The 19965-nt window shown below is 45.6% G+C and overlaps 1 protein-coding gene across 1 annotated transcript in view; it reads right to left on the bottom strand.

Annotated features, from left to right (window-relative positions):
* Positions 1 to 18449, bottom strand: part of LOC130402984 (carbohydrate sulfotransferase 8-like) — a 98375-nt gene extending 79926 nt beyond the window's left edge. Inside the window, exons 1-3 of the mRNA XM_056607078.1 lie at positions 18427 to 18449; positions 13551 to 13616; positions 13249 to 13391 (exon numbers count right to left, since the gene is read on the bottom strand). Coding sequence (XP_056463053.1) covers positions 13249 to 13391; positions 13551 to 13616; positions 18427 to 18449 — 232 coding nt within the window. The remainder of the gene's footprint in view (positions 1 to 13248; positions 13392 to 13550; positions 13617 to 18426) is intronic.
* Between the last annotated feature and the right edge of the window lie 1516 nt (positions 18450 to 19965).

The following is a 19965-nucleotide window of genomic DNA, read 5'->3' as shown; positions in this document are numbered from 1 at the left end:
CTCAAAGTCATAAGACACATTCACTTAATGCTGCACCTGTGAGGTGCGCTGTTGGTTGTAGCGTGGCAGACGCTGTCCGGAGGCGACCTGACACTTTTTATACGTGAGCAAGTGTGTCCGATTGTGTTGAAACCTGTTGTCCTCTGCATCGTCTGGGCTGGAGGCTCTCCTCACCGCTCAACAGAGCCATGGTCCATGACACATGGATGACCTTGGTGCCATAGCCATGACATCCGCATGACGTGTGTGATAGGCGTGACACATGTATGACGTGTGGGTGTAATAGCCGTGACATATCCGCTACGTGTGTCATAGGCGTGACATGCGCATGACGTGTGTCATAGACGTGACACACACATGACCTGTGGGTGTAATAGCCTTGACACATGCTGAGGTGGTCACAACACTAGATTGGCTCTGGGGATACGGCCGCCCAGATACAGTAACCAGTGTGTGTACAAAAGATTGTGTTATTAGGATTGCAAGCCAAGAAACCCTCCCCAACACACTCGCACACTAACATTAAAAAGGCCTCAGAAAACTGAAAAGTACACTGTGAGACTTTGATGTCTTACAATTTACAGTGTAATTTATGAAGTACAAGGCTGCTTTTGTTGAGCAGCAATAGCTGCGCAAGAGAGCCAATCAATTAAAATGATTAATCGATTCAAATGATTAATCGATTGGAAATGTCATTGTTCTATCTCGGGCGTTTGTGAGTGGGGACCAAAGTTTGGCTAAAGGCTAGGTGCTTCCTATCTACACTAAATAATTAATATGAAAGCTAAGACTCAAAGGAGTCAAACGGTACAAGCCTTGCTGCCACTAGATTACTGTAATATTACAGCGGCATGCTTTATGTTGAGATTAGAGCAAGCTACTGTATTTATGTTATTCAGTAATATCACTGTGAATAAACACTACCTTATTGGCAAGTACCTTATACTGCTGCCAGTACTTTATATTCTACGTATACTATTTTAGAACCAATACCCCAGCTTTCTTCAGTAAAAAACCAAAACTCATCTCATGAAGGAGCCACCAACCTCCAGGAGGCCTGCTGAAGCCAGCCCCTTCAGAATGGGAATGGATGCTCTTTGGGAAATTAACCATCTAAAGACAAAGACGACCAGCTGGTGGCTTCACAGAAGCCCTTGGGAAGCCACGGCCATGGTCAATACATCCTCATCATCTCTGGGAAAACCTTTAATCTTTAGTCCCTGCATGGTTGGCTCCTACTGCAACAGAGACTGGGAGATGAAAGACCTTGATGTGGACGTAATTCTCCATCCTGGGGGAGATCAGGTAAGTGCACTCATCAGTCATATGGGGGCCTGCCTGGCTCAAAGAAGGCCGATACCGCCAGTGATTATATTTAGTGAATGAAAAACTAATTGAATGAGTGATTGCCATTAGCTGTCGTTAATCAAGTGATGAGGCGCCACAAAAAAGAGAGTTTTCATACATGAGGTGACTTTTAATTGATACCTACTGTGCCCATGGTAACAAACATTACCTAGAAAACTGGCTCAAACCTCTCGAATCAACAAAAAGAGAGGAAAACCTCACGCAGAGGCAGGCTTGCAGCATAATATACATTGAGATGACTTCAATCATTAGGTGACTTTTAATTGAGACCTAGTGTTGCCCATGGTAAAAAACAATTCCTAGATTCTGGAAAAAACAACTAGAACCAACAAAAAAGTGAAGAAAACCTCACGCAGAGGCAGGCTTGCGGCGTACTAACATAGAGAAAAGTCACAGCCGAGACTAGCGGTTGGTACACAGTGTCCTTGACAGCGAGGACAACCATGCTGTGTGTTATAAACACAGCCCATTAGACGCTAACGACCCTAACAGACCCACTAATAAACCCACAGGATCAGGAAGGTCCCGCACCTGTAGGGATCTCTTCTGGAGCGCTGCGGGCCCGCCACTGAGCCCGCCACTGAGCCAACAAACACATCCGTCAGACGCAAATCCTGCTGCTACTTCTGCACAGCGACTCGAGGGCAAACTGTGCGTGCTTGCCTGTTGAAGCGCTACCCCCGTTGCATATATATATATGTTTCACATCTTCAAGATTTGCCACTGTCGAAGGCCCCAGCCAGCCACTGTGGCCCCAGCCAGCCACTGTGGCCCCCTGCTTCCGGCCTCCTTCAGACAAACGAAGACGGACATGGTGGAGGAATGACGAGAGATTTAAGGGATAAGATTAGATTGTTTTGCACTGTGGATAGCCCTGTGTCTTGTTAAATTGACGTTTTTGTGTGTGTGGTGAAGGGAAGATAAGGAAACTAAATAAGACTTGATGATAAGATATCTCTGTTGTGGTGGGTGGTCACACAGCTCTCGCAATGAGCAGCGTAAGTACCATAATCATCCCATTTGTTTGCCAAGTAGGCTAATGCTCGCAGAGGTGCTGGGAACCTGAGGCGCTGCTGTTAGCTCCTGTTGCCTGACAGTTGTAACGTTGAATTGTCAATCACGGGTAGCCTTCTGAACCCCGCCGACGGTGGGAGGACCGTGATATTGGTGCTGGGCCAGCATTAGGAGTGAGGGGAGGTGAGGTTGGTGGAGAGGAAATTTGGTTTGAATCCTGCTGTGGGTCTTTGAACTGTGATGGTACCATTTCAGTTAAAAAAAAGTATTCACTTTTTTCAGAAAACAATATGGGTGATTGAGTGTCGAGAAAAGTTAGTTTTCTAATCTTGGTAACACTTTGTAATAACGTTGAGTCATAAGTCATTTATATGCCTTTTGTCAATGAGGAAATAATCATTAATAAAGGATTACAGGCTGCCTCATTCATCATACATCCGGGTGGACACGCCCACTTCTGATGTCACCGGAGGGTTGACTTTGACATGGATTGTAAATGCTTACATCACACCTGGTATTGAAATAGGTGCCCTTTCTTTAACACTGTGCTCTTTATTAATGTGTAATAATATCTACAAATTATAAGGTCATCATTAACTAAAAGCTTAAAATTAATATTTTTGTTAATCATTTGTTCATCATTAACTAAATGCTTATAAATGACCCATGACCAAACGTTCGTATAATGTTACATTCATCTTTTTATAACAATCTAGAAATGCCTCATTAGTTTCATATTATTCTGCCGTAAAAATCTGCATGACGAGATCCTATGCTAACAACTCTATAAAAATGTCTAATTAAAACCCTACTTTGGCTTACATTCAATTAACATGGAGAAATCAACAGCTATTAATTTACAGTGTCTGAATTAAACAAAGGCCCTCATATTCCTCTCTACGTACGAGTTTTCCACTTGAATTAAAGCATTTGCTATGTATGCAGCAAAGCAGTAGCTGTTGCATTCACGGTGGCTTATTTGGAGTATTAAGACCACTAGCCTAGCTGCTAAATGCTATGCCAACTGACTTCAGACAGCTATAGGCAAAATAGATGACAGTCATTAACTTAAGGCTGGAACACTGCGCCTAATGGATGAACAACTTGGCACCTGGGCTGATGCATTGGAAGCTCCCGGAAGCCACGCAGTGCACTGAAAGTCTGGCAGTGAGTAGTGTGTGACTTTCTCGGCCCAGGGTCGGGCATCTCTGGCCATGGCCCTGACTAAAATACAAAAAACGCAAAAAAACAGCAGCAAGCCTCGACAACGCATCATCAGAAGCAGTCACCCTGTCTCTCTTGGAGACGAAGCTCGTCCCCCTAGCCATGCATCCAGTCTCCCGGGAGCGGCCTTCGTCCCTCCCTCCCCCGGCCTTCGTCCCTCCCTCCCCCGGCCTTCTGCCCTCCCTCCCCCGGCCTTCGTCCCTCCCTCCCCCGGCCGTCTCGTAGTGCCTGGGATAAGTCTGGGATCCTCTCACCTTTTATATCAGCAGCAAGACAAATGAGTGTTGTCAGTGCTCTGCACACAGAGACTCAAACGGTGGCAATAAGGGCAGTATTTCGCAATGAAATACTGTCACCGCAGAGCAGTCCCTGAGCGGCAGCGTGTCCCTGAATAACATTTGCTTTCCGTCGCCGCGTGATTCATCAGGGCCGGCTTCTGCGCCGCACAAAAGTTGTGGTTGGTGTTGAAACAAAGAGACAGATATTAATTCAGATGTCCACTCTTAAGAACCACGTACGTGACTTTATTTTATTATTTTAAGAAACCAGGACAGTCGGTACATTGTACACCGTTTGAATCCCTGCTGGTCGAGGGCGTACTCTGACGTACGTATATATTAAATCAAACTGTCTTCATCGGAAGAATTAAGATATATTCCTCATCATGTTACGTATTACGCACTCACAGAAACATTGATTAGTATCCATTCCATAAGGATGCTAAACCAGGGGGAAAAGCAAACGTGGCTCCATTTCTGCCTCGCAGTGACGGCAGCAAAAGCGACACTTTTATACCGAAGCCAGCCGTGTTCAGGATTGTCATCGTACCCTCTGTGATTTAATCCTTCCCATGGGATGGAGTCGAGTTATATTTGTCCCCTGTAAGACGTCCACTTAAATGACAGCTCTATAAAACCACAGCAGATTCACCGGAAGCAGGCCCTTAATGGAGCCACAACTCATCGACTCATAAGACTTGAGTATCTTCTCAATACACGTGTATTGATCACTACATCGTATCTATGATGGCCCAGCGTTTAGTGTCCTTTGTTTTTGTCTTGTCTCTATTCGTTCGTATTAGATTATTGCTACAACTGCAGTGGCTGCCCGGATACTCACTGTACCTCACAGGGAAACATGGGAGTCTGCTATTGATTTCATTAGCAGTGACACACATGCTACTCCCTCTGACTCGTCCCGGTACAGCTCACCCTCCTGTCCTTGGTACGTCACACATACCCGTCATTCCAGTTCTTTTTTGGTCCAGAGACGGCAGACTTGGCACCGGGGGTGGTCTTTCTTGTTCTGTATCCATGTTCTCGCTCCCTGTGTCTCTTGTCTTTGGCCTGCCTCCTCAGCCACCTTCCCTACCGTCTCTCACCCACAACAAAGTGAATATTTTCTCTGCCTCCCTGCCTCATCAGAATACTCCTGCAGACCGTCTCTATAATCCTCCCACGGCAGTGACTCACATTACAGCGTTCTTTACTTTAATGAACTTTAATAGTATTAATGTCTCTCCCTCGGCGTCCTCAGTCGTCATAAACACTGCTTGCGTTTTAAGAAAGCCGCTTATGAGCAATTGACATGGCTGGTCTACCAAAACAAGACCTGCACGTCTGCTGAAAAGGAGTAATGATTCACTCAAAGGGGAGTTTAGCGGCTTTTCTATGCACTGGCACCGTTTCCGCGCCGCATGGCACATACTGTTCTGTAAACAGATACCGCCAGCTCCTAAACAAGGAACAGCCGCCCCCCACTTCCCCTCAGCCCACGGAGAGACCAGCTCCTCAGCTATCGCCACGGCGAGAGAGGGGGAACAGTGATCGGGGCGGAACACTCGTCGGCGGCACCTTCTGTGGCGTCCGCGACGAGGAGATCCAAGCGACAGCACAAGGTCATGCTGGATCGACAGAGGGCCCCTGCCTGGAGATAAGGCACTCAGAAACATCTGAGGCACAGCGGCGCTTATGGAGGAAAGAGAATCCAGACTCTGAATTATTCAATGGATCCCAAATCCCCATCCCCAAATAAGAGCCTGCACGGATTGTTTGACATCCCAGATGAATAATTAAGGGATGACCTTTTTTACCCATTAGAGGTGAGAGGCTGAAGGCAGGACACAGATTCTGGATGCGGCTCTGCGCTTGGTTTGATTGTACTGTAGGGAGGAACGCAAACTCTACACACCCTGATGTATTTAACTTGTCAGCTGCAAGTAGTTATGCTAACAAAAGGAACAGATTTCTGTGCAAATTGCCCTAATATACATACAGAGCCGTCAATACCATTTTTCCGAATGTGTAGCCAGAGGCGGTGTTTTGTTCGTGTCTGTATTTGGGGATTTCTTTGTCTTTCAAAGGTATTTTTAGAGGTCTATTGGAAGTACTACTTCCAAAAGTTGATAGAAAGTTAACACAGCGATCATGCTGTCAGACACCAGACAGCCATCAAAGTTTCGGTCCAATGCGTAATACTGACACCGAGTTGGCTTGTCCCCAACGTTCCTTGGTTTATGATTTGTTCATATTCAGAGCAAAAGATTTGATCAACCAAATTGTTCTTTCCTTATCGCTGCATTTGCTCCGGAAGGCTGGAACCAACTAATACATCCATGTATGCACAGTAAAGACTAAATTATGGTTCCACGTCGACGCAACCCAAGGGGGTTTTCGAAACCATTACGTCCTTGCAGACCCTCCTTGCATCCACTGCAAGGGCCTGACGTGCGCCTCCCAAAAATGTTTCCCTTACCTCGAGGCAAGCCTGTGATTGTTCCGCTCACTAAAATCCTGACGCAGAACCAAAACAGGTTCACGACTGCGTCAAAGTGTCTGCGTGGTCATTGTGTAGTGTCAACGCGGAACCATAACTGAGTCTCTACTGGTCGGCTGTAGTGTTTGTAAGCTAGTGCAGAGAGCCTGGTCTCTATTAGTGCGTATTGAGGTGAGGACACCGACAAATGGGGCGTTGTGGGTGCCAAATCCAATGTCTACCGCTCTGCAACCACCTTACTCATCTATAGAAACCACATCTCACTTTTTTTCTCTGGGACAAATATTCACTAATGTTTGAGGATTGAATCAGTTGGCCTTCGTGACCCATCATATCTGTTTTTTTTCTGCATAAAATCATTTACGAGGGGAAGTGATATCGCCTGGGCCTCTTCAAAGCAAAGCGAGGGAGTCTAAGAGAGAGAGAGAGAGAGAGATGTTGTCGACAACATTGACACTGCGGAGAGGGGGCGAGCGAGTCAGAGAGAGAGAGAGAGTGGGAGAGAGCGTAAGGGAGATTCTCAATAGAGATCAGAGAAGGATGGTTGGAGGAAAGAGAGACTTCCTTCTGAAGTAAGCGGCAATATTTCCCGAGAAACACCCGGGGATAACTCATTGTGAACGGAGTGCAGATCACGGGCGGCTTGATAAGGGAGACCGCTCTCTCTCTCTCTCTCTCTCTCTCTCTCTCTCTCTCTCTCTCTCTCTCTCTCTCTCTCTCTCTCTCTCTCTCTCTCTCTCTCTCTCTCTCTCTCTCTCTCTCTTTCTGTCTGTCTGTCTCTCGCTCCCACACTACTTTCCTCCTCACTCCTCTCTGGTGACTTCCCAAAGGGGAACAGCGAAGCAAGGTTATCTCTTTGAAGCCGCGATGTGTGTTGCCGTCATGTCTTCCACACACTCCCTGTCAGGGGGTCTCTCAGCAGAGAAACACAAGTCGTCGTCGGAGTCACACAGAACAGCACCTCCCACACGCGCCACAGACCTTCTCAAAGGCACTAGCGGAGTGGAAGTCATTCAAACTGAGAATATACTGTATAGTTATTATGGCTGCACATCAATGGATGAAGAAAGGCTCAGAGAAGGTGAACACTTTCTCTGGGCCTTTCTTCATCCATATATGTGCGTAACTATACAGTATATTCTCAGTTTGAAAGACTTCTGTTCTTCTGTATGCACGCATTGACACGCCACTGTTGATGCACCGTCTATAAACCATGATTGAAATCCAAGCGTACCATATGGGCTGTGAAAGAATTCTACACATCAACTTCCAAGAGAAGCCGAACCGTGCCTTTCGGCAGGTTTATTGATAAGATGGCAGTTTAAATAAGCAAACATCCATCACTGTTTGTTTTTTCTTACAAATGATGGTGGATGCAAACTTGCTCCTGCTACTTAATGGACTGATGGCCTCCTCCATCATCATTGGAGTTGTTAGTATTGACAGGTGCAGCACAGACATCAACACACTAACGTCTCTTTCTCAATCCTCCTGTGGCGCCACACACACCCACGTCTCTCTCTCTCTCTCTCTCTCTCTCTCTCTCTCTCTCTCTCTCTCTCTCTCTCTCTCTCTCTCTCTCTCTCTCTCTCTCTCTCTCTCGCTGTCTCTCTCTCGCTGTCTCAATTTCTCTTTCTTTCCCTCCCTCTCTGTCTCGCTCTCTCTCTCACAAACACATATACCTCTTTATCCTTTTTTCAAAGGAACCCTAGCATTCCCGTTCCCCTGGCCTCCCAAATACACGGACACACACGCACACCCACCCATACATACACCCTCCCCCCCCCCCCCCACACACACACACACTGACACACAAAGGAACCCTAGCATTCCCGTTCCCCTTGCCTCCCAGCTGGGCTTGGCCGGTCGTCGTCCTCGGTGGCGAGGAGGCGTCGCCCTCTGCGGGGCCATCTGGAGCGCTATGTCCAACCGCCAACCTCCCCCGGCTCCCAGAACCCACGCAGCAACCCCCCCCCCCCCAACACAAATGGTATGCGTCAAAGCTCTGCTCTGTGTCCTGGTGACCCGGCTGACTGGAGTCCTTCCCTCAGAACCCACCGACTCCCACCGACTCATTGACACCCTCACCATAGCCTCCTTTATCCTGTTGTTTGTGGATTTTACAGTGAGGTATATTTCTTTGTGCAGACAGGGATATTGTTCTTTCATATTTTTCCATTTTGTATACATTTATACAATAAACACTAATTAATGATAGGGCTATGATGTTTGTCCATGTATCTACAGTAAATAAAGAAACAGGAAAGTAAAGTAATAAGTAGTGAAGTTACTTTGCAAAGGCCATAACTAGTAAAGTAATCTCATTCCAATTGACAGAAGTAACTAGTAATAAGTAACTAATTACTATTTTTGAGTAACTACCCGAACACTGCTCCAGACCAGACCATCCCTCCCTTAGCAGCTGCATCCCTGCTCCATAAGACAGGGGGGAAGTGGGGTGCAATGGATTCACTACAGCTAACGATTCACAACATCCAGGCGTCGTACTGGAGAGCGCTCGGACGGGGATTGTTTCGATGGTTTCATGCACTGCGGTTGTGGATGAGATTTCAAGAATGTGTCGGCGTGATTCGTTAAATCTTCCATGAAATGGACGAAATCCGACCCCTTCCCTTGCCTCTGCTCTGTGTGAGGTGTACAGGGAGGAATGAACGGAACGGAAGGTACGACCATCCAGTTATCTTAAGAGACTCACAAGGGAATATCAAGTATTAAGGAGCCTGAAAGAGTTGGCCGCCTTTCAGAGATACACACGGTTAGGCTTGGGAAGGTCTGGGGTCAATTTACGGTCCATTTAGCTAGAAGCTGCCCACAACAGATAAGCTAAGCTTCCCTGGCAATGAGGCAGCATTATGTAAAGACATCAAACTTAATTTGACTCTGTGCAGTATTACCGCCACACAACTTAACATAACATGACCTCATCACACACATTTCTTAATATCGCTTGCATCCGTGACGTGTGTTGCCGTTTGTTGTTCATAAACAGACAACGCTGTGTGCCTGTGACGTCTGCCTGTGCGGGCAAACAGAGAAGAACGGGGCTCTGAAGGTCAACTGCTACCTAGACAACCATTCATAAAGAGAGTGGGTTTTGGATGGTAAATGCCAGAGCAAAATAATACGCGCTTCCCGGCAACCAAATCCATCTCCTACATCTGTCCTCATCTGAGGTCGGACCTTCCTCAGCTCGGACAGATTGGTTTTCGTTCCGTTCTCTTAGAAAGGGAGCGGTGGCGTCCGTCTGCAGGGCGGAACCTGACTGTACAAGTCACGGGGTGTGTTTTACGATGGAAGTTGATCACATTAATTAACACATTATTAAAACAATGAAATTGATTCACGAGACTTCCACGTCACCGGTTGAGGATAACTGGTGTTTCACCTCAGATGGGAGTTTTCCATCGTGCCTCAACGCCAGCCTGCACGCAGAAAACCATACTGCGTTCTGCAGCCTTCTGCCTACAAAATGTGGCCACATGAGCTACATTTGCTGTTAGTGAACGGATATATGGGATCTTCCAGGTGGTTCGCACAACCAGAGTACGGCCCATATCCATCACCTACGGGTTACGAACGTCAGATCATCCGATCCAGTCGATAAAATCGGTGAAGCTCTCGACAGGCCCCCTTCCCGGGGGGTCTCTGACCAACTCAGCCTCCTCTTCTACCGCCGGGCCCGAGGGTGGGTCCGGTTCTGTGGAGAACTTCTCGGAGCAGGAATGTTCCGGTCGTAGGAGCTGTGTTCTGCGACTCATACCATGCATCATGAGTCCAGTGTGGCAACCGATCGATGGGAACCCGGGTGGAAAATAAGAATACATGATCACAGCGCGGTGTGGGTGACATGAGGGAGGGGGTGTGAAAGCATGTTGGAACAGGTGGGGGGAAACCAGAGACCAACTCTCTGATGGCACTCATATGTATGATACTTATGGTACTTCATCATACTATGGGGCTAGATATTGTACTGCATTATACTATGGTACTACATCATACTATGGTACTACACATGGTACTGCATCATACTATGGTACTACATATGGTACTACGTCATACTACGGTACTACACATGGTACTACATCATACTACGGTACTACATATGGTACTACGTCATACTATGGAACTACATATTGTACTGCATCATACTATGGTAATGCATCATACTCTGGCACTACATTATATTATGGTACTACATATAGTACAACGGCAGGTACGCTATGAGTGCTTAGAAGTGCTTATGAAACGTTTGAACCCACCACTACATGATACAGCCAATCGTAGGCCGAGCTTAAAGCATAGAGCAGCCAATGGGCTGCTTCTCAGACAGAGGCCCGCCTCTTTCCTGGGCCCCGATGCAGACGCTGTCTCGCCATGTCTAAAGTCCTGCTTCGTTCCACTGTATGTGATGTGAGAGGCATCACCCCACCTATTCCCTTGGGATTAGCCCACGTACACCTTCATCTTAGAGGCCACCTTCCCCACGGTGAAAATACACTGCGGGACTTTCAGAATCTGCCCTTCACACACAGGGTGGTGGAAAGGGGCTGAGACTACTGGCAGACACCTGCTGCTGCACTGCGTATACTGGGAGAGGGCGGAGGGCACCCAGCATTCTGCAGAGTGGGAGCCATCTCGTAGAGAGGGCTCAACCGGCTAGGATACCCCCCCAACAATATGACCTCTGACCTCAGGCCGGTATGAACCGCTCAGTGCCTGGAAGAGAGCCTAGCTCCAGTGCAGTGTGAACCCCCCCCGCTCCTTGCAGCGATAGACGACCAAACCCTTTGATTGGGCCACAAAACGTTCACTCTGTCTGTTGTCAAAACGCTGATTCAATTTAGTTTCGACTTGCAAGACTATGAATTCACTTGAAAACAGTTCGAAACGCTGGCTCAGACCAGAACAGCGTGCGGAGTTCGGCTGGTTGAATACACAGGGTGGAATACCGGTTTCTCATTAGGAGTGGCAGTTCTAATTAACACGGCCCAGTATGGTTGCGTCTACACACTAGTGGAAGCGTTCACTTGGAAGAGCTTCGGTGCTTAGTTCACGGCTGCCAAACAAGCTACGACTCGGCTAACAATGTAACCATCGACATTACACGTTGCCGACATTGAAAATGCAGTCAAACAATATTTTTTATGTACTAACTACAACAAACCAGGAAGCTAATTACACTAAGGAAAGACAAAAGACTGCAGTGTTTGCCAGCAATTCAACAAACCTAAGGAATTCAGCACAAATGGCAGTTGTTTCCAACCTTGGACTTATAATATATATAATTGTCATCAAGACCTTTCGCTGACCAACTTCTCATATTCAAACGGTAGAAAATTGATGAATCCACAAAATTTGCTGAGCAAAGAGAACCAATTCCTTATTTATACAAAATGATGACTGCAAGGAGGCCATGGCCGGTGGGAAACAGTTGATAGAAACACTAAGCAGGGCTGCTAAGCTCCCAGTGTGTTTCCTTAGCAAACACAACCGCACGCAAACACAAACAAGACATCAATGGAAACCATGACAATGGAAAACATATGACGGAATGCACAAAGCTTTATTATTAAAAATTATTATCATGTTTATAATGTAAAAAAAGTTACAAAATAATAAATGTGATGTTATTATCTATATGTTTTTTTCTATTGTCGTAAATTTGTCTATCTAAAAATTGTAATCCCACTTCCCACCAGCAGTATACTCGTTAATTACCAGAACAACATTAAAAAGATCTTGTTATTATTTTCCCCATTCAGTCAAGTGTTTGTGCATAATTATTACATGAACCGAAAAATCTGGAGTCTGCACCCTTTTCCCTAGGGCCACTGTCCCTTCAAATGTCAGTGCACCCACCACTGATATTAAGGTGTATCCCTACCTGTCCTGTTGCAATATAGTTTAATATTCTGCTCCAGTAAAACAAAACCAGAAGTTTCCTTCCATCCCTCCCATGAAGAACAAGGCCGACATCTTCCATAAACTGCAGTGTGTAGCTATCCAAAGTGCAGTAACATCTATCACTCCCCAACCGTTCCAACAAGTTACCAACAGTGTTGATCTGCTCGTGACATTCTGGTTTCGTTGTGATATTTTCTCATTTCGTTTTTGCTCCTTTATTAGTTTTGGTATTTGGTGTTATCAGCTGCTGTCAATCAAAACAGTGACAAGCTCACAATGCTATTTTCGACTTTCCAAATTATTGTTACTTATGTTATGTTCGTTGTATTACACACACACACACACACACACACACACACACACACACACACACACACACACACACACACTTACACACACGCACACGCACGCGCACGCACACACACACACACACACACACACACACACACACACACACACACACACACACACACACACACACACACACACACACACACACACACACAGAATCTACTTTTCCGGTTTCTCTGGTTCATCCAAGAGGGGATCACTATGGTTGTGCGTGAACCCGGTAATAGAATGATCACCATCAAATCCATCACCAATAAACTTTACCAGTCTCGTTGCATGCCTTCAAACAAGTCGGCACTGGACAGCGATAACAATAGGCTACTTTTCACCAGTTGACAGGATAATCACACTGTCCAGTTGCTCTGGCTGAAGTAGAAAGACAGAGAGATGGCATCGACGCCAGAAAGACAAGTAGGAAAAAATCATCGGCGATATCATTCTACTGCCAGCGCAATAGGAGTGTAAAATCACGTTCAGACTCAACTATTGGATTTTAAAGCTATAACCCGCATACGCTTAGGATCCACGACAGAGCGGCGATAGCGCATGTGATCCAAAAGATCCCAAACACAAAAGAACCCCAACACAAACCTTGCAGGAGGCTCCGACCATGAAGATCAGAAGCCGGCGAGGAGGAGGTGGTGGGAGGCTTTGTGTTCACTAGTTGATCAGCGCAGGAGCCTTTGTTGTGTTCAGCACCGCGGAGAGCGAACCACCCTCCTTTCTGGAGATCTCTGCAGGTGTGAAGATCCTCGGAGTCGGAGGTGGGGGGTGGGGGGAGAAACGTCCGTGTAAGTTTGGGAGCTCGTCGGAGCACTGGCAGGAGCGCGTCGTGTGTGATGCTTTTAGAGAGCGCAGAGCCAATCACAGTGATGCTCGCGCTTCACTTTCACGTCTTCTCGAGTCCCGCCGCGTCCTGGAGCGTCTCGGAGGAGCGCCTAGACCTCCTGCCCACCGGGCTGCAGGGGGACAGAGCGGGTTAGAGGCGCTGGAAGGGCGTCTCGTTTGCACTGCTTAGTGATCTTAGAGGCGATCTCACCAGAGATAGCGTCGGACAGATGGTTTTCGTTCCGTTCTCTTAGAAAGGGAGCGGTGGCATCCGTCTGCAGGGCGGAACCTGACTGTATAAGTCACGGGGTGTGTTTTACGATGGAAGTTGATCACATGTATTAAAACAATGAAATTGATTCAAAGCGGGGAGGAATAACCTTTGAGAGACTTCCACTTCACCGATTGAGGATAACTGGTGTTTCACCTCAGATTGGAGTTTTCCACCGTGCTTCAACGCAAGCAAGAAAACCATACTGCGTTCTGCAGCCTTCTGCCTACAAAATGTGACCACATGAGCTACATTCGCTGTGGATATGCACGTGTTTGTGTATGTCTCTCTGTGTGTGTGTGTGTGTGTGTGTGTGTGTGTGTGTGTGTGTGTGTGTGTGTGTGTGTGTGTGTGTGTGTGTGTTGAATACAACCAATGTAACATACAGAGCAAATTACATTTGCAGAACTTACTAAATGCCGTGTCTTTTGTGCCAAGGTGTGGGGGCGCACGCATGTATGTGTGTGTAAGCGCGCCCGCGTTTGTGTTTGTACGTGTGTTCATGTTTGCGTGTGTGTACGTTTGTGTGTGTGTGTGTGTGTGTGTGTGTGTGTGTGTGTGTGTGTGTGTGTGTGTGTGTGTGTGTGTGTGTGTGTGAGTGTGCACGTATGTGTGCACGTGTCTTTCTGCGTGTACGTGTGTGTGTGTGTGTGTGTGTGTGTGTGTGTGTGTGTGTGTGTGTGTGTGTGTGTGTGTGTGTGTGTGTGTGTGTGTGTGTGTGTGTGTGGGTCGCCATCCGGCTACAGTTTCAATGGCCTATTTAGAGCAAATGCTGAGCATAAACACTTTAAGGCAGCAGCAGCCTTCCGTTGGCAGCACATATGCCATCGTCTATTTAAGCCTGAACCGATTTTAACACATGATTCATGTAATGGAAAAAATACATATGTTGGCTCATTTTAATCATTTATGCTATTTAAACTATAGCTATTTAAACTATTGTGTGCTTTTTGGCATTTATTTTAGTCTCATCTGTCCTTGACGCAGGATCTCATAAAGCAATTGCAATGACATTCTGCCTCGTCATTTTCACCACAACATAAAGGCGAGAGATGTTGAGAAAACAGATCTTCAAGAGCGGAAGCCCGCTGGCCTGGGATGCATATCAAAAGCCGGCAGACGTGGATAATTCATTCAATCTATTTTTCAATGCCTGTTAAATGTTTTTTTTTAAAAGAAGAGTGTTAACTGCCGGTTCTGCAGAGACTCCGGACTTTACAGAACCGTTTAAGGCAGGACTGACCCTTTAGAAGTCAAGGAACATCATAGCTCTATGGCAGGACTATTTTCGTTTGTTATTGTTAATATTGTTTTATACTAATAAATACGGAAGAGGATTAGGGCCACACATGTAAAAAAAAATTAAATTCTGACTTTATTCTCAGAATTCTGAGAAAAAAGTCAGAATTCTGACTTTAATCTCAGAATTCTGAGAATAAAGTCAGAATTCTGACATTAATCTCAGAATTCTGACATTAATCTCAGAATTCTGAGATAAAAAGTCAGAATTCTGACATTAATCTCAGAATTCAGAGAAGAAAAGTCAGAATTCTGACTTTAATCTCAGAATTCTGACATTTTTCTCAGAATTCTGACATTAAACTCAGAATTCTGACATTAATCTCAGAATTCTGAGAAAAAAGTCGGAATTCTGACATTAATCTCAGAATTCTGACTTTAATCTCAGAATTCTGAGAAAAAAGTCAGAATTCTGACTTTAAAGTCAGAACTACGGGTATCTGTAAGGACCAACCTCCGTGGGAGAGACACTTTGCTTTATGCAGTAGGAGGAAACCTATGGAAAGCCAAGAAGGCCACAATCCGGCCCTAGAATGGCACGGTTAAAGTGCAAGAATTCCGTACGGAATCCGTACGGAACTAATAGCCGCGGCTATTAGTCATATTGAGATGGCAGTGTGCGAAATACCCGTCAATATTCAGGGATGCCCTCATCCCCAGATTGTTCTCGATATGCAGTAGCCAGCTAGGCCATAACATTACAATATTTCATGGATGCAAGCAAGCCAAGACAATCAATCTATATCTGTAGCCTACATGTGCACACACACACAAACACAGACAGACACACACGCACCCACATTAAACACACTGGTAAAGCAATAGGAGCCTGCATTGGCTAAAGTTGTTGGGATGCACGTTATTTTATAACAGGGAGGGGCAAAGTTGTGCATTACAATGCAAACACGACCATAATTGGCACCGTTCTTGCGCACTCAGAAGAACATGAACTGAATAAATGCCAGGTATATAGCATATCGGAGACGGGCACACAATCAGTGCATTTGCAAATGAGAGCCTGCAGTATGACCGATCTACAGCTAATACGATCAGACAGATAGCCAACATCATTGATCACATATAAGCCCACAACAAGCCCAACATCACCACGGCAGGTGCGCTCTCTCTCGCACATTCACACAATCACTCCAACTCCAAGGCAAAGCTGTTTCACTAAGACCACAAACAACCACAACTAACCAGCCTACATATCCACAACAATGCACAACAATCAGTTACATTGCGTCTATCTTCTGTTTCGCGCACATGGCTAATTTGCATACTTGCACAGGATCGGCTCCGCTTGTCAAAAAAATAGAACGTATTTGTGAATAAATGCTTTGAATTCTGAATACTGGACTTGGTGAGCCCTCCCTGTTATAAAATAACGTGCATCCCAACAACTTTAGCCAATGCAGGCTCCTGCTTTACCAGTGTGTTTAACGTGTGTGCGTGTGTGTCTGTGTGTGTGTGTGTGTGTGTGTGTGTGTGTGTGTGTGTGTGCGTGTGCGTGTGCGTGTGCGTGTGTTGTCATGTAGGCTATAGATATAGATTGATTGTCTTGGCTTGCTTGCATCCATGAAATATTGTAATGTTATGGCCTAGCTGGCTACTGCATATCGAGAACAATCTGGGGATGAGGGCATCCCCGAATATTGACGGGTATTTCGCACACTGCCATCTCAATATATAGCCTAACATATACAAATATATCACTGTACTAAACACAAATGTATTTTCCACTAGCTAGTGGTGGTCATTACATTGTAGTGAAACTAGTAAAGACAACACAGCTTTATGTTACGGCGAAACATGGAGGCACTGCAGCTCTAGTCTCGACAATACGTTACTTTAGTCTGGTATTTCTCATCACTGATTGGTTAGACAGCCTTCAAACTTAGTGGTCAAGCAAAGAAGAGGGAGGGCTCTTTCTGCATACCTAATAGCCGGAGAGAATAACTAATAGCCGGAGTGAATAACTATAGCCGGAGTGAATGACTAATATTCGCGGCTATTAGACATTCAAAACTTTTCTTGCCAAACCGCACGGATTCCGTGCGGTTTTGCACTTTTACCGGCTTTCCATAGGTTTCCTCCAACTGCATAAAGCAAAGTGTCTCTCCCACGGAGGTTGGTCCTTACAGATACCCGTAGTTCTGACTTTAAAGTCAGAATTCTGACTTTTTTCTCAGAATTCTGAGATTAAAGTCAGAATTCTGAGATTAATGTCAGAATTCTGACTTTTTTCTCAGAATTCTGAGATTAATGTCAGAATTCTGACTTTAATCTCAGAATTCTGAGATTAATGTCAGAATTCTGAGAATAAAGTCAGAACTTAATTTTTTTTTACATGTGTGGCCCTAATCCTCTTCCGTAAATAAATGACTAAAAAACAAGTCATAAAAAAATCGAATCGAAATTTCAATCTCTCGGACAATTGCATGCCCCTGAAACCGACACGATTCCGGACCAGAAGACCCATCGGGACCTGAGCCACTTAACGAGGAGGGCAAAGTGACGCATTACGCGTCTCAAGCAGTTCTGCATTTCTTGGTTCATTTAAATACAAAAGTATCATGTGGTCAAAGAAATTACAATAATTAAGTACAAAGTAATTAATTCTAACGGTAGAATAAACGCTAGTCATAACTAGATCGCAGTTGGCCAAGGCAATAGGCCTCCACACCTGTCGGATGTGACTGGTTGTAAATTAATTTGGAAATGTCAGCCGCTCAACAGGAGTAGGAACTGTTCTTGAGGTGTTCTGGGCTGCGTTCCAACACATCTTCTGAGTTCCTGCCCTCCCACTCTGCACTCAGGGGACGAATTGATTCGTTGTCGAGCGTGATTCGGCAGTAGGCCTAGCCTCCAAACTTTCCCCGAACTCCAATAGAATATACGTCGGGCTACTATGGTGCTGCCCATACTCCGATCCATGCTCTGTTGCAGCACAAGCCAACGTTTTGCCAAACTCAGAATTAAGTCGGCATTGCAATGAGTGGGGCCCCTCGGAACCGCCCGTTGTCATCAGCCGTCCACAGGTTGACTATAACAGCTCATGCTAACTTGAGCACAGCACCCCCTGCTGGCGCCAGACGGCAAGGTAAAAAAATAAATAAATACAACAACCCACAGCTTGCGTCTTTCTTGTGCTGCCGGGTCTCTGGGCAAGAGCCTAAGAACACTAATTCGGACCCACAGGAGGACTTTGCATAATGCAGCCGGCTGCCTCCTTGGGCCTGGTTTAATGTAGAGCCCTTTGAATGGACCAGCTCTTTTTAAGTAGGCCAGAGCATCGCCCAAGAACTGCACAAAGGCCATCTCGCAGTGGTGGGTGGCCGTGACTTTCTGACTTGTTGGCAGCTGCACACCTGCACATCTGCTGCAGGCTCATTAACACATTTGAGTCTTGTTGCCCAAAGCGGCTCCTGGTGCATTGTGGGGGATTAAGAGACCTTGATGCAATCCCGTCACCAAATGACGGATCATCCCTGTATGGTACGTCTCATCAATATCCGCCTCTCTCGGCTCATCGCTCATTCAACGCTGGCGTCTGGTGCTTTGTAATCAATACGTGCAGAGAGACGCGCTTTTCTCAAAGCAAGCGGTTGTTGTCCGAAATATCCCGCGGTGCCGATGGCATGTTGCCACTGCTGTCAAAGAATACATCTGTTGATTATAATTTCAGAACGCTTTTCTTTTTATGAGATGTTTAAATCTTCATGGACAACTAATATATCAGTAAAGCTGAGTCGTATGCGAGTTTTGTATGCGAGCATCAGTGTCGAATCACAGAGGCGAGATATTGAGACAACTAACTGCCTGGATTGTCTTGCAGAGCTGCACATTATTTTATTGCTTTTCATTTGGTTCCTGTATAAACAAACACTGATTCTTATTTCGGTCCCAGAAGGTGATTGATAGGTAAAAACATCGAGAACATCTATTGTAATTGATATATATTTTTAACAATCAAGCACAAGCAGTTCCCCAGGGAACAATATTGCCTTCTATAATCTTCCCCTTGCGTTGAATTGATTCAGTGCTGCAGTAGCCTACTCAGAATGACTGTACTGCGCTCCTGGCCTCCCTCCCTGATTTATTATGATAAATGGACAATCCAGTTCAATTAATTAGATTGGGCCATATAAATCCAGGACTTTTAATCTTCTGACCATTTATGTTCTGCGATATTGAGCGGTAGGTGACGTTTCATTAGCATCCACAATACAGTTTGAGGTCAGTCTGTTTTCGTTGGATCGGTTGTAGTTTTATTGAATAGGCCTAGGTTTCAGTGGGATCGTTGACTAAAACATTAATTGATAGATGTATGATATATAGTCCGAGGCCAATCTTAACAGATAGATGACACAGTCACACAGACATTAACATTAATCTGAAAGTGATTTTTGAGTTCAGTGTTTCATGCTCCATAATAGGCCTATATGTCATAGTTTAGATTTTGATTATTATGTATTCATTTCAAATCTGAATCATTCCCAATCTAAGGAATTATTTACAGTAGAACTGCAAAAGCTTAAAAAAAAGATCAACAATATAACAAATAAGACACATTTGTAATAAATGGACCAAGGGGAAATGTTTGCCAAGTTACCTTTCCAGAAGATGGCCTGTTCCTGGACAAAGAGGACACTGATTTGTCTTCCACAAAAAGCTACGCTAGCAGAATTCCTTAATGACTTACAGTCGCCCTAATATAAGTGTGAGTAATTGAGTGTGTGTACATGTGAGTGTGTGTGGGTGTGTGTGTGTGTGTGTGTGCGCGCATGTCCGTATTTGTGTGTGTCACTTTGTGGCCGTCCCCTTACCCACGACCTCAGTAGTGAACATTGGCTGCATTCCCACACTGTGAATGAGTGTGTGTAGGTATGTGCGTGCGCGTGTGTGTG

Source organism: Gadus chalcogrammus, chromosome 14 (genome assembly GCF_026213295.1).
Source record: "Gadus chalcogrammus isolate NIFS_2021 chromosome 14, NIFS_Gcha_1.0, whole genome shotgun sequence".
Taxonomy (NCBI): domain Eukaryota; kingdom Metazoa; phylum Chordata; class Actinopteri; order Gadiformes; family Gadidae; genus Gadus; species Gadus chalcogrammus.
The sequence above is the reverse complement of the archived record's forward strand: the minus strand, read 5'-3'. Positions and strand labels throughout refer to the sequence as shown.